This window comes from Oryctolagus cuniculus, chromosome 16 (genome assembly GCF_051225735.1).
Source record: "Oryctolagus cuniculus isolate XC-2025 breed Fujian yellow rabbit chromosome 16, ASM5122573v1, whole genome shotgun sequence".
NCBI lineage: Eukaryota > Metazoa > Chordata > Mammalia > Lagomorpha > Leporidae > Oryctolagus > Oryctolagus cuniculus.
In genome coordinates this window covers 51,622,785-51,640,149 of record NC_142882.1, presented here as the reverse complement: position 1 = coordinate 51,640,149, position 17,365 = coordinate 51,622,785, and the positions used below count along the sequence as shown (strand labels likewise).

Genomic DNA, 17,365 nt, shown 5'->3' with positions numbered 1-17,365 from the left:
CAAAATTTAACCAGTGACATTTTCTTCAGTGGAGTGCAACCATCAAAACCCTACATTAAGATGTTCAGAACAGTCAAATGTAGAGACAGAAAGTAGCTTAGTTGCTGCTGGGGTGTTTAGAGGGCATGGTGTGTTGAATACTTTTATTTAAGATTATTAAAATCTCCATTTAAAGAAAATAGTGAAAAGTAAAATAGAAACACCACTTCACAAATTTCTAAAAACAACCATTACCTAACATATTTAAATGGAAGAATGAGTAAAATTGAGCAGTCTATTTTAAGTTAAAAAATATTTAATATTGTCAGATTAAAAACATTGATGGTGACAGCTTTATATGGCTCATTCCATATGTAGTGAAAAGGGCAAAACGTTACTAGCAAACAATTGAATAACTGAGGTTGTAAAAGATTTACAGACCACGTAGAAGCAATGAATAGAATACATACATTAAATTATTATGAAACTTTCAGAGACAACTGTGTTAAATATGACTGTTTTGCTAAGGAAAAAGAAATCATGTATCTTTTAAATTCATAGTTCAGCGTCAACATGATGTGATACAATGATCAGTGCTTTTCTAATGATCTATAATTTTGCTAAATAGCTTTATCTTTTCCTATTGAATCATTCTTATTATGACTGGATTTTATCTAGCAGTGAGGACTGAAGAGGCAGAATCTCGTTAACCACTGTGTGAAAACAGTGACATAAATTAATGATGGGTGCTAAGCAAACTATTTCTCAAGCTAAAAAGATGGAATATATTTAATTGGATTAAATATATTTTATGAGGGGTTGGGCACATCGTTAAGCCCCAGAAACATTGTTCATGAAATTTTGTGAGTGTATGATGACCCACTCCTATGTACTTTTAAAATGGAATACATTTGGCACTAAAGGAAACAAATGAAGACAAGCAAGACCATGTGAGGCTAAGTTGCTCCATCAGAGTTGCCCATCTTGAATTAGACTTCAAGAACTCTTAGTTCTTGACTAAACAATCAGACCTAACTACACAGCACTTCCATCATGTATGAAAATAGAATCGGAGTTAAGGTGAGGGCGCTTCACTGATGAGCCAGTCCCTCCTCTGTCATATAGTTACAAATGTGAAATTCATTCCAGAAATTCATATTTCCACCAAATGCATATAACTTTTCAAGTTTTCTTGCTAGATATGTTCTTGGTTATTTGGCCAGCTAAAATATGGTCTTTGAATTAAGTAAGGAAATCCATATAAAACAATCATCAGTTTTATAGGGATTTCATTTAAACATTCTTTAACAAAACACCAAACCAAAACTTTGTAGCCACACTCTCGGAACAAAGCACTGGTGGCCATATTTTTGAGTGTCTGGAGAATCTTCAGGACCACTCATTTTTCATGTTTCAAGAGTCTCTTCATTTGCTCCACAAGTATCTACAACACAAATTAAACAACTGGTGACTGGGAAAGCACGGACTTTGGAGTTGGCAACCCATTTGTCTGTTTCAGTGTTATATTCGAGGATGTGTCCTAATCGACCAACACCTTGGAAACCAGCCAAGACATAAACTATAGAGCCGACGGCGGCACACTTTACTGTCACGCCCTTCCAGGGCATTGGGGAGACCATCTTCCATTCGTTTAATTTAATGTCGTAATATTCTACATTGTCGAGACCACCTAAGAGAATAAGACAACAAGAACAACATGAAACACTATTGAAGTCTAAGAAGACCTCTTAAAAGTAATGATTTTTCAACTATCATGAACATTTTCAAACAGAATTTTGCAGTATATGCCAAAAATCCACCATTTCAATCCTTATTCTTACTTCAACATAACAGAAATTCAACTTTTTTCAGCTTCATAAATACTGGGTTTTTTTCCTGACAAAAATGTGCTATGAAAAATGAAAAAGCAAATCAACAATGATTAACATACAAATGTCCTTTTCCCTTCTTTCTTTTAACAGTTTATGGAAAATAGCTTTGGAGAGGGATACAGAAGGAAGGTAGTTCTTTGCTACACTTCAGAGCTAAAATTTACTGACTGAAGTGAAGTTTGTGGATTATCTCTAGGTTCAGTTTGGATTCCCCGTTATTTAAGACAAGGAGATTCTTTAGCACATCATTATTTAAAAAAATAAAAAGGTCAATTTTGTCATTAAAAAAAATAATATTGTTGTTTTCATGCACTGCTTAAAAATGGTTAGGAACTTTGCCATTTGGGACTTTATACAAGTCTTAACATTTCTACTTAAGATGTCCAAGAAGTTTTTTTAAAGTTCAGATGCTTCTATCGCTCAGTAGTTGGTAAACTGGTGTGAAGTCACCTCCCAAGGGCATCTGAAAATGTGTGGGAGCTGTCACAAGGACTGGTGGCCCTGGTGATGTTTCATAGACAGGGATGTTTGGTATCCTGCAGTGTTTCACAAGATGCATACTTATTACTTCCCAGAAATTATTAAGACAGATACCATGATACGGTAAGTGCTTGTATCTGGATTTTAAGAAACATTTCAATAATTTAAGGAAGCACCAGCAAACTCACAGGAGAGTGGTACAGTGAATTAACATCACGTACCTAAACCATTCTGACCGCCCACAGCAAATATCTTGTCTTTTACAAAAACCAGCCCATGATTCTTCCTGGCCTCAATCATTGGACACAGCTCAGTCCACCTGAAAAAAATAAAAAGTCATCAGTGTTGTTCCCAGGACAAATCTCTATAAAAATTTAAATATCATCTGTCTGGTGAACTCATGATAGAAACAGGAACTGCCTTTATCTATGCTGTGTGAGCTTGAACATATTCATACCTTCCAAAATTCTTAATTAACTTCGAGACCTTTGGTTAATAGCAAACTGAGAAATGCCTGGTTATTTAGATAACCTTTTAAATACCAAAACTCACTGAAGCCATTTGGGGAGCTAACCACTGGATGGAAGACCTTGTCCTGACTCTCTGTAATTCTGCCTTTCACATAAATAATGTAAAAAACAAAACAAAACAAAACAAAAACACCAAAAAAAGCGCTCTTACCTCTTTTTTTTCTTTCTTTTTTTTTTTTTTTTTAACAGGCAGAGTGGACAGTGAGAGAGAGAGATAGAGAGAAAGGTCTTCCTTTGCCGTTGGTTCACCCTCCAATGGTCACCGAGGCCAGCGCGCTGTGGCCAGCGCACCACACTGATCCGATGGCAGGAGCCAGGTACTTCTCCTGGTCTCCCATGGGGTGCAGGGCCCAAGCACTTGGGCCATCCTCCACTGCACTCCCTGGCCACAGCAGAGAGCTGGCCTGGAAGAGGGGCAGCCGGGACAGAATCCGGCGCCCCGACCGGGGCTAGAACCCGGTGTGCCGGCGCCGCAAGGCGGAGGATTAGCCTAGTGAGCTGCGGCGCTGGCTGCACTCTTATCTCTTAATTAACAAAACAACAATAGCTAGAATGGAGGGCTTCTATGTTTTGTAGTCTGACATTATTTTCTTGAAGCCTCAGAGTTGGTGCAACTCTTTGACGTAACATTTTTAAAAAGATTTTATTTATTATTTGAAAGTCAGAGTTACACAGAGAGTGGTCTTCCATCTGCTGGTTCACTCCCCAACTGGCCACAATGGCTGAAGCTGGGCTGATCCAAAGCCAGCAGACAGGAGCTTCTTCCAGGTTTCCCATGTGGGTGCAGGGGCCCAAGCATCTGGGCCACCTTGGCATAACATTTTTTTTTTTTTTTTTTGACAGGCAGAGTGGACAGTGAGAGAGAGAGACAGAGAGAAAGGTCTTCCTCTGCCGTTGGTTCACCCTCCAATGGCCGCCGCGGCCGGCGCACCGCGCTGATCCGATGGCAGGAGCCAGGAGCCAGGTGCTTCTCCTGGTCTCCCGTGGGGTGCAGGGCCCAAGTACTTGGGCCATCCTCCACTGCACTCCCTGGCCACAGCAGAGAGCTGGCCTGGAAGAGGGGCAACCGGGACAGAATCCGGCGCCCCGACTGGGACTAGAACTCAGTGTGCTGGCGCCGCAAGGCAGAGGATTAGCCTAGTGAGCCACAGCGCCGGCCTTGGCATAACATTTAAGTTGAACATATTTACCTAATAACTTGTTCTGGTACAGGAAGAACAATGAACAATCCAGCCATATGAGCATGTAACTTTTCTTATCAAAGATCTTTGGATATGTCAACAAAAGGAAAACACTAGGACATTACTTATTTTTATTCCCTAATTAGCTTTAATGTCACTGTACTCACCCCCATCTCTGTTATTCAATGATTGGCACACTGCCTTTGGCCACACTGTACAGGTTCTACCACTAAGTAGAAGATTAGAAAACTGGCTAGTCATTTCTTTCTTTACCATTTTGCCTTCTGAAAAACTTTTACTGAGAAAGCTATCTTCCACCTGCTGTTCACTCCTCAAATGCTTGCAACAGAAAGCCAGGAGCCTGGAACTCCATCATGCTTGCACACAGGAGCCCAAGTACTTGAGCTATCATCTGCTGCCTTCCAGGGTACACAGCAGCATGATTCTGGATCAGATATGGAGGAGCTGGGACTGTACCAGGCACTCCAGCAGGGGATGAGGACGTCCCAAGCTGCATCCTGATGACCATCACAAATGCTCACCCCAGTAATTTGCCTTTTTAAAAGCGGTTATTTGTGTCTTGGTTGATTTAATAATAATAGTCTTAATACAAAAGCCATCTTCTTCTGTCGAGTTCCCTCCATCAGTGACATCACCAACTGAACTTGCAGAATAACCGAAATAAGAGTTTTGAGTTGATACGTACGTTTCAGTGGCAGGATCATAAACTTCACAGGAATTAAGCACTCTTCCAGAGACATTGTTCCCTAAACTTCCTCCACACACATAGATGAGGCCGTTGGCTTCCACCATGCCGTGGCTGCAGCGCTGAGTCAGCATGCTGGGCTTGGTGTGCCAGCTTTCTGTTCTTGTGTCATAGCACTCAAACAGGTACAGCGCTGAGTTCCCTGTAAAGGAAAAGGGCCCATCATGCTTTGCAGGTCTGCAGTGAACTGAGTGTGAACTGACATAGTATAGATGAATCATTATTATGGGAAGGAAAAATTCAGAGTTGCAATGTTCCCACTCCATCAACACCACCACCAGCATGTAGGTAGGAACAAAGTTAATAACTCTGTATACACCTTGGTAGGCTAATCCTCTGCCTTGCGGCGCCGGCACACCGGGTTCTAGTCCGGGTTGGGGCGCCGGATTCTGTCCCGGTTGCCCCTCTTCCAGGCTAGCTCTCTGCTGTGGCCAGGGAGTGCAGTGGAGGATGGCCCAAGTAATTGGGCCCTGCACCCCATGGGAGACCAGGTTAAGTACCTGGCTCCTGCCATCGGATCAGCGCGGTGCGCCGGCCGCAGCGGGCCGGCAGCGGCGGCCATTGGAGGGTGAACCAACGGCAAAAGGAAGACCTTTCTCTCTGTCTCTCTCACTGTCCACTCTGCCTGTCAAAAACAAACAAAACAAACAAACAAACAAACAAACTCTGTATACACCTTGGAAAATAAGCAAAAAAGGCTCTAATAAAAAGGTTTATTTATGGGTAATCAAACATTAGAAAAAGAAAGTGGCTTGATTTCAATACAAAAATTAAGTAAGAAACAACACATAATTCGTCAAGCCCTGTTATGCATCGTGGGAATTATTCAAACTTCAGATGTTAATACAGAGTGAAAAAACATACTTACGGATGGTAGCTCCACACTTTAAAAACATTAAAACTTACAGTTAAGTATTTGGCTAAATATTTCTCATGTAGTTATAAAGTGTGTGATGTACATGGTAGTAGAAGATGATTCCCTTGCTCAAATTACAGGAGTACTTTGGACTTGGGCATGTGAAGAGCAAGTTTGCTATCAATTTCAAATAAAGATATCTCAAAACTGACTTTGTTCTAAATGATCTATATAAAGACTACTTTTAAATAGTTCTCATGTTTGAAGGATAGTTTATACGGTTAAAACATCTGAGACTAATACTAAAAAAACAAACAAAAAACTCCATGAAAACCACTATCTGAAAATATCCTAAGGCTTATTTAATATTCTATAACACCTGCTGCATCACTAACAAAGCTGGACTCCCTGACTACTCTCAGTGATCACGTGGGTAAGCCTGAAAGTCTATTTTTTTTAAAAAGTTTATTTATTTAGATTTTATTTGAAAGCAGGGGAGGAGAGGGAGTGCCTACAATACTTGTGGCTAGGCCAGACTGAAGCCAGGAGCCAGGAACTTCATGTGGGTCTCCCATGCACGTGGGAAACATCAACTGTTGCCTCCCAGGGTCCATCAGCAGGAAGCTGGATTGGAAGCAGAGGTGGGACTTGATACCATACACTGCAATACAGGATGTAGGTATCCCAAGGGGTGGCTTAACCTGCTATACCACAACGCCTGCCTCTTAGTCCATTCTTGGGTATATTTAAAAGGTATAAATGTGTTTGCTGTATTTTTTAAAAATATTTATTTGAAAGGCAGAGTGATAGAGAGGGAGAGGGAGAAGGAAGGGGAGAGGGGAGGGAGGAGGGGGAGGAGGAAGAGGAGGAGGAGCGGGAGAACGGGAGAGGGGGAGAGAGGGAGAGAGGGAGGGGGGAAGAGCGGGAGAGGGAGAGAGGGAGGGGGGAAGAGCGGGAGAGGGAGAGAGGATCTTTTATCAGTCAGTTCACTCCCCAAATGGCCACAAACAACCAGGTTTGGGCCACGCTGAAGACAGGAGCCAGGAACTCCATCCTCATCTCCCGTATGGGTGGCAGGGGCTGATATGGGATGCTGGCATCATAAGCAGTGGTGCGACACAATACTGGCCACTGTTTCTGTTGTATTTTGATGATATGTTTTGAGGGCAAAATATAACTCATAGATTTGTCATGTTTTGCCACTTCACAGTGCAGAAACTCTGTAAGGAATTTTAGAAATGACATTGAAGATTAAGTGTTCCCCCTCCCCCTGAGAAAAAACAAGTTAGAACTTTACTATTTCTTACCTCACACCATTTTAGATTAATGCTGAATGATTTGAAAACAAGTACAATGTGCCTTTAAAATTTTCTATTGCCACCACAGTAGAAAAAGGAAAGATCAGAAAGCAACAAACAGAAAAGCAATGGTCATGGCCAACAAGAACTTCTTTTCCAACTTGCTAGGTTCAGGTGGTGGAACTGAGGGGAATGTGTGCAGTATACATGAATAGCAGATATTTTTTAAAAAAACACTACTATTTAACTGAAAACCTGAGTTGGTAGATTCTGAAATGAGGTGATGTGCTGTGTCACAGAGCAGTTATTCTTTTTAGGGTTTATGTATTTGAAATATGCTGTATTTGAAATATTTTGTGCAGAATACTTTTAAAGGGAAAAGGTCAATTCCTAAGACACTTCAGGAAATCAGTTTTTCTTGTACTTATCTGACACGTGGTGGGGTGTAGAAACTTGAAACAGATAAATATGCTGTCCAAAAGTAAAACAGTCTCTGGGCTAATATAGAAAAATAAAAAGATAACATTTAAAATCTATACCTTGGGTTAATTGGTCTGAGTTCTCTTTACCAATCCATTTCGTTTTTTAAATTCATCTGAGAGGCAGAGAGAGAGAGAGATGCACTTCCATCTGCCAGTTTACTCTGCAAATGGCTGGGCTTGTGCTAGGCTGAGACTGGGAACCTGAACTCAATCTAGGTCTCCCACATGACAAACCCAATTACTTGAGCCATTACTGTTACCTCCCCAGGGTCTGCATTAGCAGCAATCTGGAGTCAGGTCCTGGAGGAAGGTATCAAATGCAGGTACTCTGGTGTGGGACACAGGTATTTTGTCTGGCATCTTTATTCACTTAGAAAATTATTTTGCTTAGGAAAAGATCAGTGTTGGACATTAACAAACTATTCATCAGCAAGAAAAGTTTTTATACCCACACTCTGATCTGATCAACAAGAATGAAATTCCACTATCAGTCACTAGATTAAAAACCTAGTGGTGCAGGTTAATCCTCCACCTGTGGTGCCGGCATCCCATATGGGTGCTGGTTCTAGTCCCGGCTGCTCCTCTTCCAATCTGGCTCTCTGCTGTGGCCTGGGAAGACTGGAAGACAGCCCAAGTCCTTGGGCCTCTGCACCCATGTGGGAGACCCGAGGAGGCTCCTGGCTCCTGGCTTCAGATCGGCGCAGCTCTGGCCGTTGCGGCCATTTGGGGAGTGAACCAACAGCTGGAAGACCTTTTTATCTGTCTCTCCCTCTCACTGTCTGTAACTCTACCTCTTAAATAAATAAATAAAATCTTAAAAAAAACAAACAAACAAACCTAGGGGTGGGCATTGGGCCTCGAGGTTAAGATGATGGTCACACTGGGGAGTGTCTGGGTTCGTTTGTGGCTTGGTTCTTGACTCCAGCTTCCTAATGCAGACCTGGGTGCATTGTGCAGTGGTGACGGCACAAGCAATTGGGTCCTTGCCATCCACATGGGATACTAGGAATGAGTTCCTGGCTCAGCATCCCCAGCTTCAGACTTAGATGGGGGCCCTTACTTGGGGAGTGAATCAGCGGATGGGAATGCTTGCTTTGTACCAGTCACCTAGCCTCTCAAATAAATAAATAGAGAAATGCTGATACAATCAATCAAAATATTAATAAAAAATCTTAAAGCAAATCAAATAGTTCATTTTTACTGATATCACATACCCCCATCTAACCTAGAAATAAAATTCAGATGGTGTCAACCTAATCATGCTGAAAACAACTGGCAATTAATGTAACCTAGGAAGCTGAATTTTTATTAGTTAATGATTTATAATGGGATAAGGTAAATTATCAGGGAAAGGGGCTCTGAAGCATAAAGTCCCCTTATAAATAATGTCAATACTTACTTAAATATGTAAGCCAAAGTGCTTGGCTTAAAAGCATTTCCTTTGAACAAAAATAAAGTAAGAAGTCCTTACCTACTTCGGAGCCTCCCGAGGTATAAATTTTGCCTTCTGCAGCGCAGGCAGCCAGGCTGTCTCGAGGGGTTGGGGGGCCCAGTTTGGAGTACCAGCTGTCCTTCACCACATTGTAGCAGTCCATTCGTTTTATGGGGAAAAGCTGAGAGCCACCCAAAATGTATACTACGTTGTCCCAAAACACACATGCTGCATCTCTGCGTTTTTCAAAGGGGCAGCGGATGTCTGTCCAGCTATAATCCTGTAACAGGAAAGGACAGAAAGCTTTTGGTAAGGGGAAAATAAAAACAAAAACAACAGGAGATAGTCAAACAAACAAAGTATAAGAATGTGTTAATTTACTGGAATACACACAGACACATGTGGCTTGAGATTAAAATCCAAATTAACCTCACGCTTTCTTGAGAGTGGGGGCCAGCTGGGGCAGAGCAAGAGGAAGGCACATGACTACGTTGGTGACTTTCTGGCTCTAATTTATCTGGACAGATCACCACTACCCTGTCTTCTATTCCTTCTGTTACTGAAGATAACATACAAGAAATTCTAAAATAAGTCATTTTGTTACTTTAAAAAAGCCTCTTTTTCAAATACATTTCTAGCCAGATGTACTCAGTGGTATTTAAAAAAAAAAGGATAATGTAAAGCTCCAACTGCCACTCTCCTGCTGATCTCTAGAGGCGGAAGGCACTGTGTGGACCTCTGTGACAGAGTAATTTCTTAGACATTCAGTTGAGCCAGTGTAGTCGGCCACTCTTCCAACTGTGATCAATACCATGAAGTAGCTGACAAGTCTGTTCTGAGTGGTCTGGATGCTCAATTTTCTCTCTAATGATTAGAAAGGAGCACCTATCTGTACCTCATGGCAAGGCCTGTTCACAGTACCACGCTCGCCAGCAGGCACCCCACGCACGCTTGTGTCCCATGTGCGTCTGGTGTGTGAGTGGGGATGCTTCCAATCAGTGTGCTGAACCCTTGCCTTTTTTAAGAAAGGAAGCTACAGCGTGTCTCCTGCTTTCTGCAGACAAGCAAGGTCACACAGGAATTCAAACAATCCCAATCTCAACCAAGCACAGAACAAGCTGATTCTAATGTTGAGTTCCCTCTGGGAAAACTGGACTGATACCTATCACGTCTCAGGTGTTCACTAGACTAGATAAGCGTACCACAGAGGGTAGCTTCTTATGAAAGGAACCCTTAATACAGACTATTTTGACTCATGGTGAAGATGGACATTCTGTTGTTTAGGTGACCAGGGCACAGAGCCTTAATTGGTCAGGACTTCACTCTCCAAGTAGGATCAATGTCTCCCTGGGTTACTCAGTGGTAATCAATCAGTAGGCATACAAAACTATGGGATAAACATAACATCTTCCCTAAGCTTCAGTTTTAGTCAATGGATACTGAAAAACTGGGGAAAAATATTCTCATTTGTTCTCTTAAGAGAAACTGTGCACCTTAAAATAAAAGAAAATGGGGTCAGTGTCATGGCACATCAGATCCTGTAGTGCTGGCATCCCATATGGCCATATGGATAATGGTTCGAGTCCTGGCTACTCCACTTCCTTCCTTTTTTTTTTTTTTTTTTTTTTTTTGACAGGACATAGTGGCCCGGGAGTGCAGCGGAGGATGGCCCAAGTACTTGGGCCCTGCACCCCATGGGAGACCAGGAGAAGCACCTGGCTCCTGCCATCGGATCAGTGCGGTGCGCCGGCCACGGCGGCCATTGGAGGGTGAACCAACGGCAAAGGAAGACCTTTCTCTCTGTCTCTCTCTCTCACTGTCCACTCTGCCTGTCAAAAAAAAAAAAAAAAAAAAAAAAAAGAAAGAAAGCTATATGGGTCAGACCAACAGAAATAGCAGCCGGAGCCCTGCCCACCCACCCACCCGCCATGGAGGTCTTCTTCCCCCTCCTCTTCCCCCACCCACTAGCCTCCAGTCCTTCCATTTTGTGCCTGCTCTCCCTTCCCCCTCCATGGCCTCATGCCTGCAGTTTTTGCCTTTCATCCACATCCATGGCCAAACATGTGACCACTATGGTCCAGCTCCCAAGAACACTGCTTGACATGGACACCAGTGTGACTGAGGGTGGATTAAACATCACTCCCACTATCTGGCAAGGAAGTGGGCAATATCATCATGAGAAAGGAGAATCTGCTAAGAGTAATGCTCAAATCAGCATCGCAGAAGGGAACTGTCCTGAGAGCGATCCCTTTGCTGGACCCACTGATGCCATCTTCAAAGTCTTTGCTAAGATCATTGACAGACAGGAAGAGGACATCAGCAGTTCCATGACTAACAGCACAGCTGCCAGTAGACCTCAGATCATCCTGAGATTGGTGGTCCCTGCCAGTCAGCATGGCTTTCTCATTGGAAGAGGTGGTTGCAAGATCCAGGAAATGTGAGTTCAGGGCTCAGGTGCAGGTGGCAGAAGCAATGCTCCCCAACTCAACTGAGAGGGCCCTCACTATTGCTGGCATCCTGCAGTCCATCATGGAGTGTGTCAAACAGGTCTCTGTGGTCATGCTGGAGCCCCCACCCCCCGACCCCCCCGCCAAGAAGGGCACAACCATTCTGTCCAGACCCAAGCCTTCCGGTTCTCTGGTCATCTCTGCAGGTGCTCAGGCTTGTGCCACTCAAGGACAGCATGCCATTCCACAGCCAGATGGACCAAGCTGTAACTGTTGGCAACACAACAGTATCATTTTCCCATGACCTATAACATCGGATTCAGTGGTGTTGAATCCAGCTCTCCTGAGGTCAAAGGCTATTGGGCAGGACTAGATGCATCCATTCAGACATGATCTCATGAATTCAACATTTGAAATGATTTGATTGGCTGCACAACTGGGAGTAAGGGTGCCAGAGTCAATGAGACATGATGGATGTCTGGGTGCAGATCAAAACTGCAAACCCAGCAGAAGGATGCACTGAAAGGCAGATCACTGGATCTGCTGCCAGCGTTAGTCTGGCTCAACAGCTAATCAATGTCAGGCTTTCCAAGAGATGGATGGCATGGGGAGCAACTAGAACAAAGCAGATTCATCCAGAATCCCTTCTGCTGTTCACCACCCATGACCCATCTGTGTAGTTTCTGACAGCAATTCCAGGTTTTAAATAGCTTATAAATTTTCAGTTTCTTCATACTTCATCCACTTGTGATTTTTGTTTTAATTAAAGCATTTTAGTTCCTTTCTCTGTTCAATCATTAGTTCTGAGATCATACTTAGTTTTCTAAGTTTCTCCTGGTGTCTTTTTTTTTTTTTTTTTTTTTTGACAGGCAGAGTGGACAGTGAGAGAGAGAGAGACAGAGAGAAAGGTCTTCCTTTGCCGTTGGTTCACCCTCCAATGGCTGCCGCAGCCGGCGCGCTGCGGCCGGTGCACCACGCTGATCCAATGGCAGGAGCCAGGTACTTATCCTGGTCTCCCATGGGGTGCAGAGCCCAAGGACTTGGGCCATCCTCCACTGCACTCCCGGGCCACAGCAGAGAGCTGGCCTGGAAGAGGGGCAACCAGGACAGAATCCGGCGCCCTGACTGGGACTAGAACCTGGTGTGCTGGCACCGCAAGGCAGAGGATTTGCCTGGTGAGCCGCGGCGCCGGCCTTTTTTTTCTTGGCTCATAAAATTTTCTGTTTGTCATGGAAATGTTAAGAGCATAAAAATAATTTGAATTCTGCAACATCAGGAATTTCTCAAAAAAATTAAGATGGACTGGAGCTTTTTCTTTGTGAATAGAAACTGGCGGTAGGGATTGGGGGAGAAAGCCATATAGGCACTTCTCCACAATTTTTAAAAATATTCTCAAGAACATTAATTTTGCATTCCTTTTTAATTAATTTTAGGATGAGAGGCTGGCATTCCATGTAAGCCCCAGCTGGAGTCCTGGCTACTTCACAGCTCCCTGCTAATGTACCTGGGGAAGCAGCAGAAGATGGTCCAAGTGCTTGCTTGGTACTCTGCCACCCATGTGGGAGACCCAGATATAGTTCTGGCTCCTGGTTTTGGCTTGTCCCAGCCTTGGCTGTTCTGGTCATTTGGGGAGTGATTCACTGGATAGAAGACCTCTCTAATTCTGGCTTTCAAATAAATCAATAAATCTTCCAAAAATTAATTTTAAGATGAGAAAGTTGGTCATACATTGCTTTAAATGATTTCTAAGACCTGATACACTTCAAATAAAAAATAACTGTCCATGTAACAGTCGGAATTAAAGGGAAAAACCTTACAGCACTCTTTTAGCCAGATGTGTTTAAGCACTTAGACACGTGGCTATGAGGAAATGGTTTCAGAGAGCTTGGAACAGATTAGTTCTAACTTTCTAGTGCTACTCAGGGGTTGGGGCAGGAATAAGTGGATGCTTACAAGTACTTGTCCTACAGCTTGGGCAGACTTCAGATTTAAGCACTGAAATACATTGCTTTCTTGGAACTATCAGCATAAGGGTAAAAAAGATTAGCTTTTGAGCCAGCCAGAGGTGGGAGGAAAGAGGGAGAAACAGGCACATACTCTACCTGCTTTCAATTTGGAGTCCAATTTCTCTAGAAATCTGCAGATTTATAATATGTTTAAAGAGAGTTTAGATAACTGTCAAAAGTTATTGCACACACCAGACACTAAGCTTGATATATAGACTACCTAGCTCTAATACTGTGCCCAACAGTTCGTGTTCTATGCTAAGTTAAAGTCCATTGTAAGAATTTCTACCTAGAATGCAAAATGGACTTCATTTCAGCTAAAATTTAGTATTTTTACACTTGGATTCATTTAGATATCTCTCTGAACACACCTGGCTTTGGTTGTGTGTATATGTGGGAGAGAGGGGGCAGCTGATCTCTTTCATTTCTCTTTTTGTACGTGTGTGTGGTAGATTTCTCTGGTAAACCTACCTAACTTCCCCAATCCAAAACAGAACGCTGAGAAGTTGACTTGATGCCTGCTCCTTGGTGACTGGTTATACTATCTAGGAGGTAACGTGTAATCGAGGATTCAAGGAGAGTGGGAAAAAAGAATGGGAAGTCAAGTTCAGCAGCTCAAGGGGGGATAAGTACTGGGCCTAAACCCTGGGGATGCAACCAGGTCTGCAGGTGAAAGGAAAGTTATACACAACCTGGGGGTATTCCTCAGCTACAGGCAAACAGGAGAAACAAGCAGTATTAATGCTAGCAACAAGGTGGACAAACAGCACTAGAGTCACTGATATGGAGGGAGTATGTGTGGGCAGGGAACTGTTTTCTTCTGAACTGTTTCTTCTGAAAACACAGGATTCTCAAATAAGAGAAACACTGTAGACTGAAAATCAAGGTGATCACAAAAAATCAAGGTGATCACAATCCAAAAGGTAAATAAATACATTTTTTAAAGACTTGAGAACTTTATTTTGGACCATTAGGAGAGGATTCAAACCAAACTAGGATGCAGGGTCTTAGAAAAAAGGAAAGATTACAGGAGGAGTCAATCCAATCAAAGTTTGAAATGACCAAATACAAGTGTTTTCTCTTATTGTCTGACTTAGTACCCAAAGGTTATCTAAAAATCAGCAAACTGGTGATACTCTATACAGAAAGCAGTTTTATGTCAGATGCAGTAAATTCCTAGAAGTAGCTCCACGAGAATATTCTGTGAAGCAGGGTGACTGGGACAAAGTGGCACTCCAATACGGACTGCAGGCACTCCAAGTAGTGGCTTAACCCCCAGCACCAGCCCCAGAGCAATTCTTCTCTGGACAGAGGGCAAAGCTGGCACGGTTAAGAGGGTTTCACTGCAGGAGTCTTTTAACAGGGAAAAACTGCAAATAGGCCAAATGCCCATAAAGAAGACAGGGATTAAATTAAGGTATATCCTTATGATAAAATACTCTGCAGCACCTCAAAAGGGTTATATTTTCACTGACATGAAAATATCTCCCTAATATAATGCTGAGAGTTAAAAAAAAGTTTTGTGAAACAGCAGGTATGGCATGATTCTGTATTTGTAATCTCATGTTCCCTAACTACTGATAAGCGTCTTTACATGCTGGGAGCACTTTAGCTTCTTCTTTTACATCTTACTATATTTGAATTTTCTACAATGAACATATATTAAAATACAACAATCAGGGAAAAAGTTCTTAACTATGGTACAAAAAAAAAAAAAAACAACTGCTTCTCACAGTAGTGTTCAGTGTAACATTAAAGTTACATTAAGTTAAAGGTTTTAAGAATTAAAAAACATTAATAGCTCTCATTCTGTATGGCTAAATTTCAACTATAGGACAAGAGACATTAATTTGCCTTTTTTGGTATTTTCTTGGGACACTATGGTTTTGCAGAACACTTGTTCATACCAAGTTATTTCTCAGGCTACACCCATATTTTGAAATGTACCCATTTTCAATAGGTTCACACAAATTTTGCTGGAGACATAGTAACTTCCCAAAGTCCAGAAGGAGATTTAATAATTAGTCATTAGAAAAAATATTTTTGCATCCTAAGTTCTTCAAGAATAACAGCATTGTAGCCAAATAAGAAAGCTTCTACCACTGGACAGTTTGTGCTGTAGCTGCCTGCTAAGACAACTGGGCTTACTTGGCAATAAATAACATGTGAGTAAATGGACATTTCTCAGCTGTTCATGATTAATAAAAAATTCACAGGGATCCAGAATGAGGCCGGACAGCAAGTCGGGGAATTACTGATTATGACTGTCTGCTTCACATGCTCTTCCTCTCTGTTCTCAAACTCAAAACTATCACACTGAAAAACAAAGTACTTTTCAAACCTGTAACTACTCAGAAATTCAAGTATGAAATAAAACTCGATCTGAAACTGAAAAATGACAGGGGTATAATGTTTACTATCAGCATTTGTGCTCTGAGTAGAAAATAAATATTAGGGAAGTATCCTTGTGTGAGGACCCTGCCAGCGATCTTCAACAGATTTGCCCTCCAAGTGAACTTTGGGGAGTAATTTTTTTTTTTTTTTTTTTTTTGACAGGCAGAGTGGACAGTGAGAGAGAGACAGAGAGAAAGGTCTTCCTTTGCCGTTGGTTCACCCTCCAATGGCCGCCGTGGCCGGCGCGCTGCGCTGATCCGATGGCAGGAGCCAGGAGCCAGGTGCTTTTCCTGGTCTCCCAGGGGTGCAGGGCCCAAGCACCTGGGCCATCCTCCACTGCACTCCCCGGCCACAGCAGAGGGCTGGCCTGGAAGAGGGGCAACCGGGACAGAATCCGGCGCCCCGACCGGGACTAGAACCCGGTGTGCCGGCGCCGCTAGGCGGAGGATTAGCCTAGTGAGCCGCGGTGCCGGCCACTTGGGGAGTAATTTTTAATGTTATAAAGGCACATATCACACTTTCAATGATTATCTCAAATCCCAGAATGCAATCAGAGTCATTTAATAAAATGTTCTCCACAATGGAATCTACTTTTTGTGCTCAGATTTGCACAGTGCATGACGCAGATGGCTAGGAGGCTTAGAAGAATTAATCAAGTTCACCAAAATGAGCGGGGAAGATGGTAAGCCTTTTTACATTAAAACAGAAGACAATCAGAAAACTGACTCAGGAGTGAATGAAGATCAAAGACATGAATAAGGAGATGACCATAAACGACATTCACACAAATCTGAGAAGACTTAAATTTCTTATTTTCAGACCAGAAAACCAAAGTTTAGAAAGGCTAACTGATGTGCCTAAGGTCATATACCTAGACTGAAATGCTCTTTCACCAAATAGCTGCTTTCCTTAAAGAAAAACAAACAAACAAAAAAACCAAAGACTCTCCTTCTGCCAAGTCCTACAAAAGAAAAAAGAATGATAGCCTGGAATTTCAGTCCTTCCACATATATCTCATTTCTTTTAAAAAGTGCAAAGTTCAGTTCGATTCCATTCAGTTAAATGACTTTTGGAGGTGGGTGCTTGGTGAAGTGGTTAAGATGCCGCTTGGAGCCGGTGCCGCGGCTCACTAGGCTAATCCTCCGCCTTGTGGCACTGGCACACTGGGTTCTAGTCCCGGTCGGGGCGCCGGATTCTGTCCCGGTTGCCCCTCTTCCAGGCCAGCTCTCTGTGGTGGCCAGGGAGTGCAGTGGAGGATGGCCCAAGTACTTGGGCCCTGCACCCCATGAGAGACCAGGATAAGTACCTGGCTCCTGCCATCGGATCAGCGCGGTGCGCCGGCAGCAGTGCGCCTGCTGCGGCGGCCATTGGAGGGTGAACCAACGGCAAAGGAAGACCTTTCTCTCTGTCTCTCTCTCAGTGTCCACTCTGCCTGTCAAAAATAAATAAATAAATAAATAAATAATAAATAAAAAAAAGATGCTGCTTGGGATATCCCCATCCCACATCAGAGTGCCAGGGTTTGAGTCCTGGTCCACTCCCAATTCCAGCTTCCTGGTAATGCAGGAATGAACTGAATATGATTCAGTACTTCTGAGATGACAGAGCTTATGGAGACTCTG

General features: G+C 42.9%; 1 protein-coding gene and 1 pseudogene across 5 annotated transcripts in view; one reads left to right on the top strand and one right to left on the bottom strand.

The window, feature by feature from the left end:
* Positions 1-277: 277 nt before the first annotated feature.
* KLHL7 (kelch like family member 7) overlaps positions 278-17,365 on the bottom strand; it is a 69,336-nt gene continuing 52,248 nt past the window's right edge. For all 5 annotated transcript variants that reach the window (XM_002713712.6, XM_089315371.1, XM_089315372.1 and 2 more), the window contains 4 exons: positions 8,936-9,176; positions 4,769-4,970; positions 2,573-2,670; positions 278-1,669 (listed from right to left, as the gene is read on the bottom strand). In XM_002713712.6, coding sequence (XP_002713758.1) covers positions 1,386-1,669; positions 2,573-2,670; positions 4,769-4,970; positions 8,936-9,176 — 825 coding nt within the window. In that variant the 3' untranslated portion in view covers positions 278-1,385. The remainder of the gene's footprint in view (positions 1,670-2,572; positions 2,671-4,768; positions 4,971-8,935; positions 9,177-17,365) is intronic.
* Positions 10,880-11,783, top strand: LOC100350333 (poly(rC)-binding protein 2 pseudogene; annotated as a pseudogene).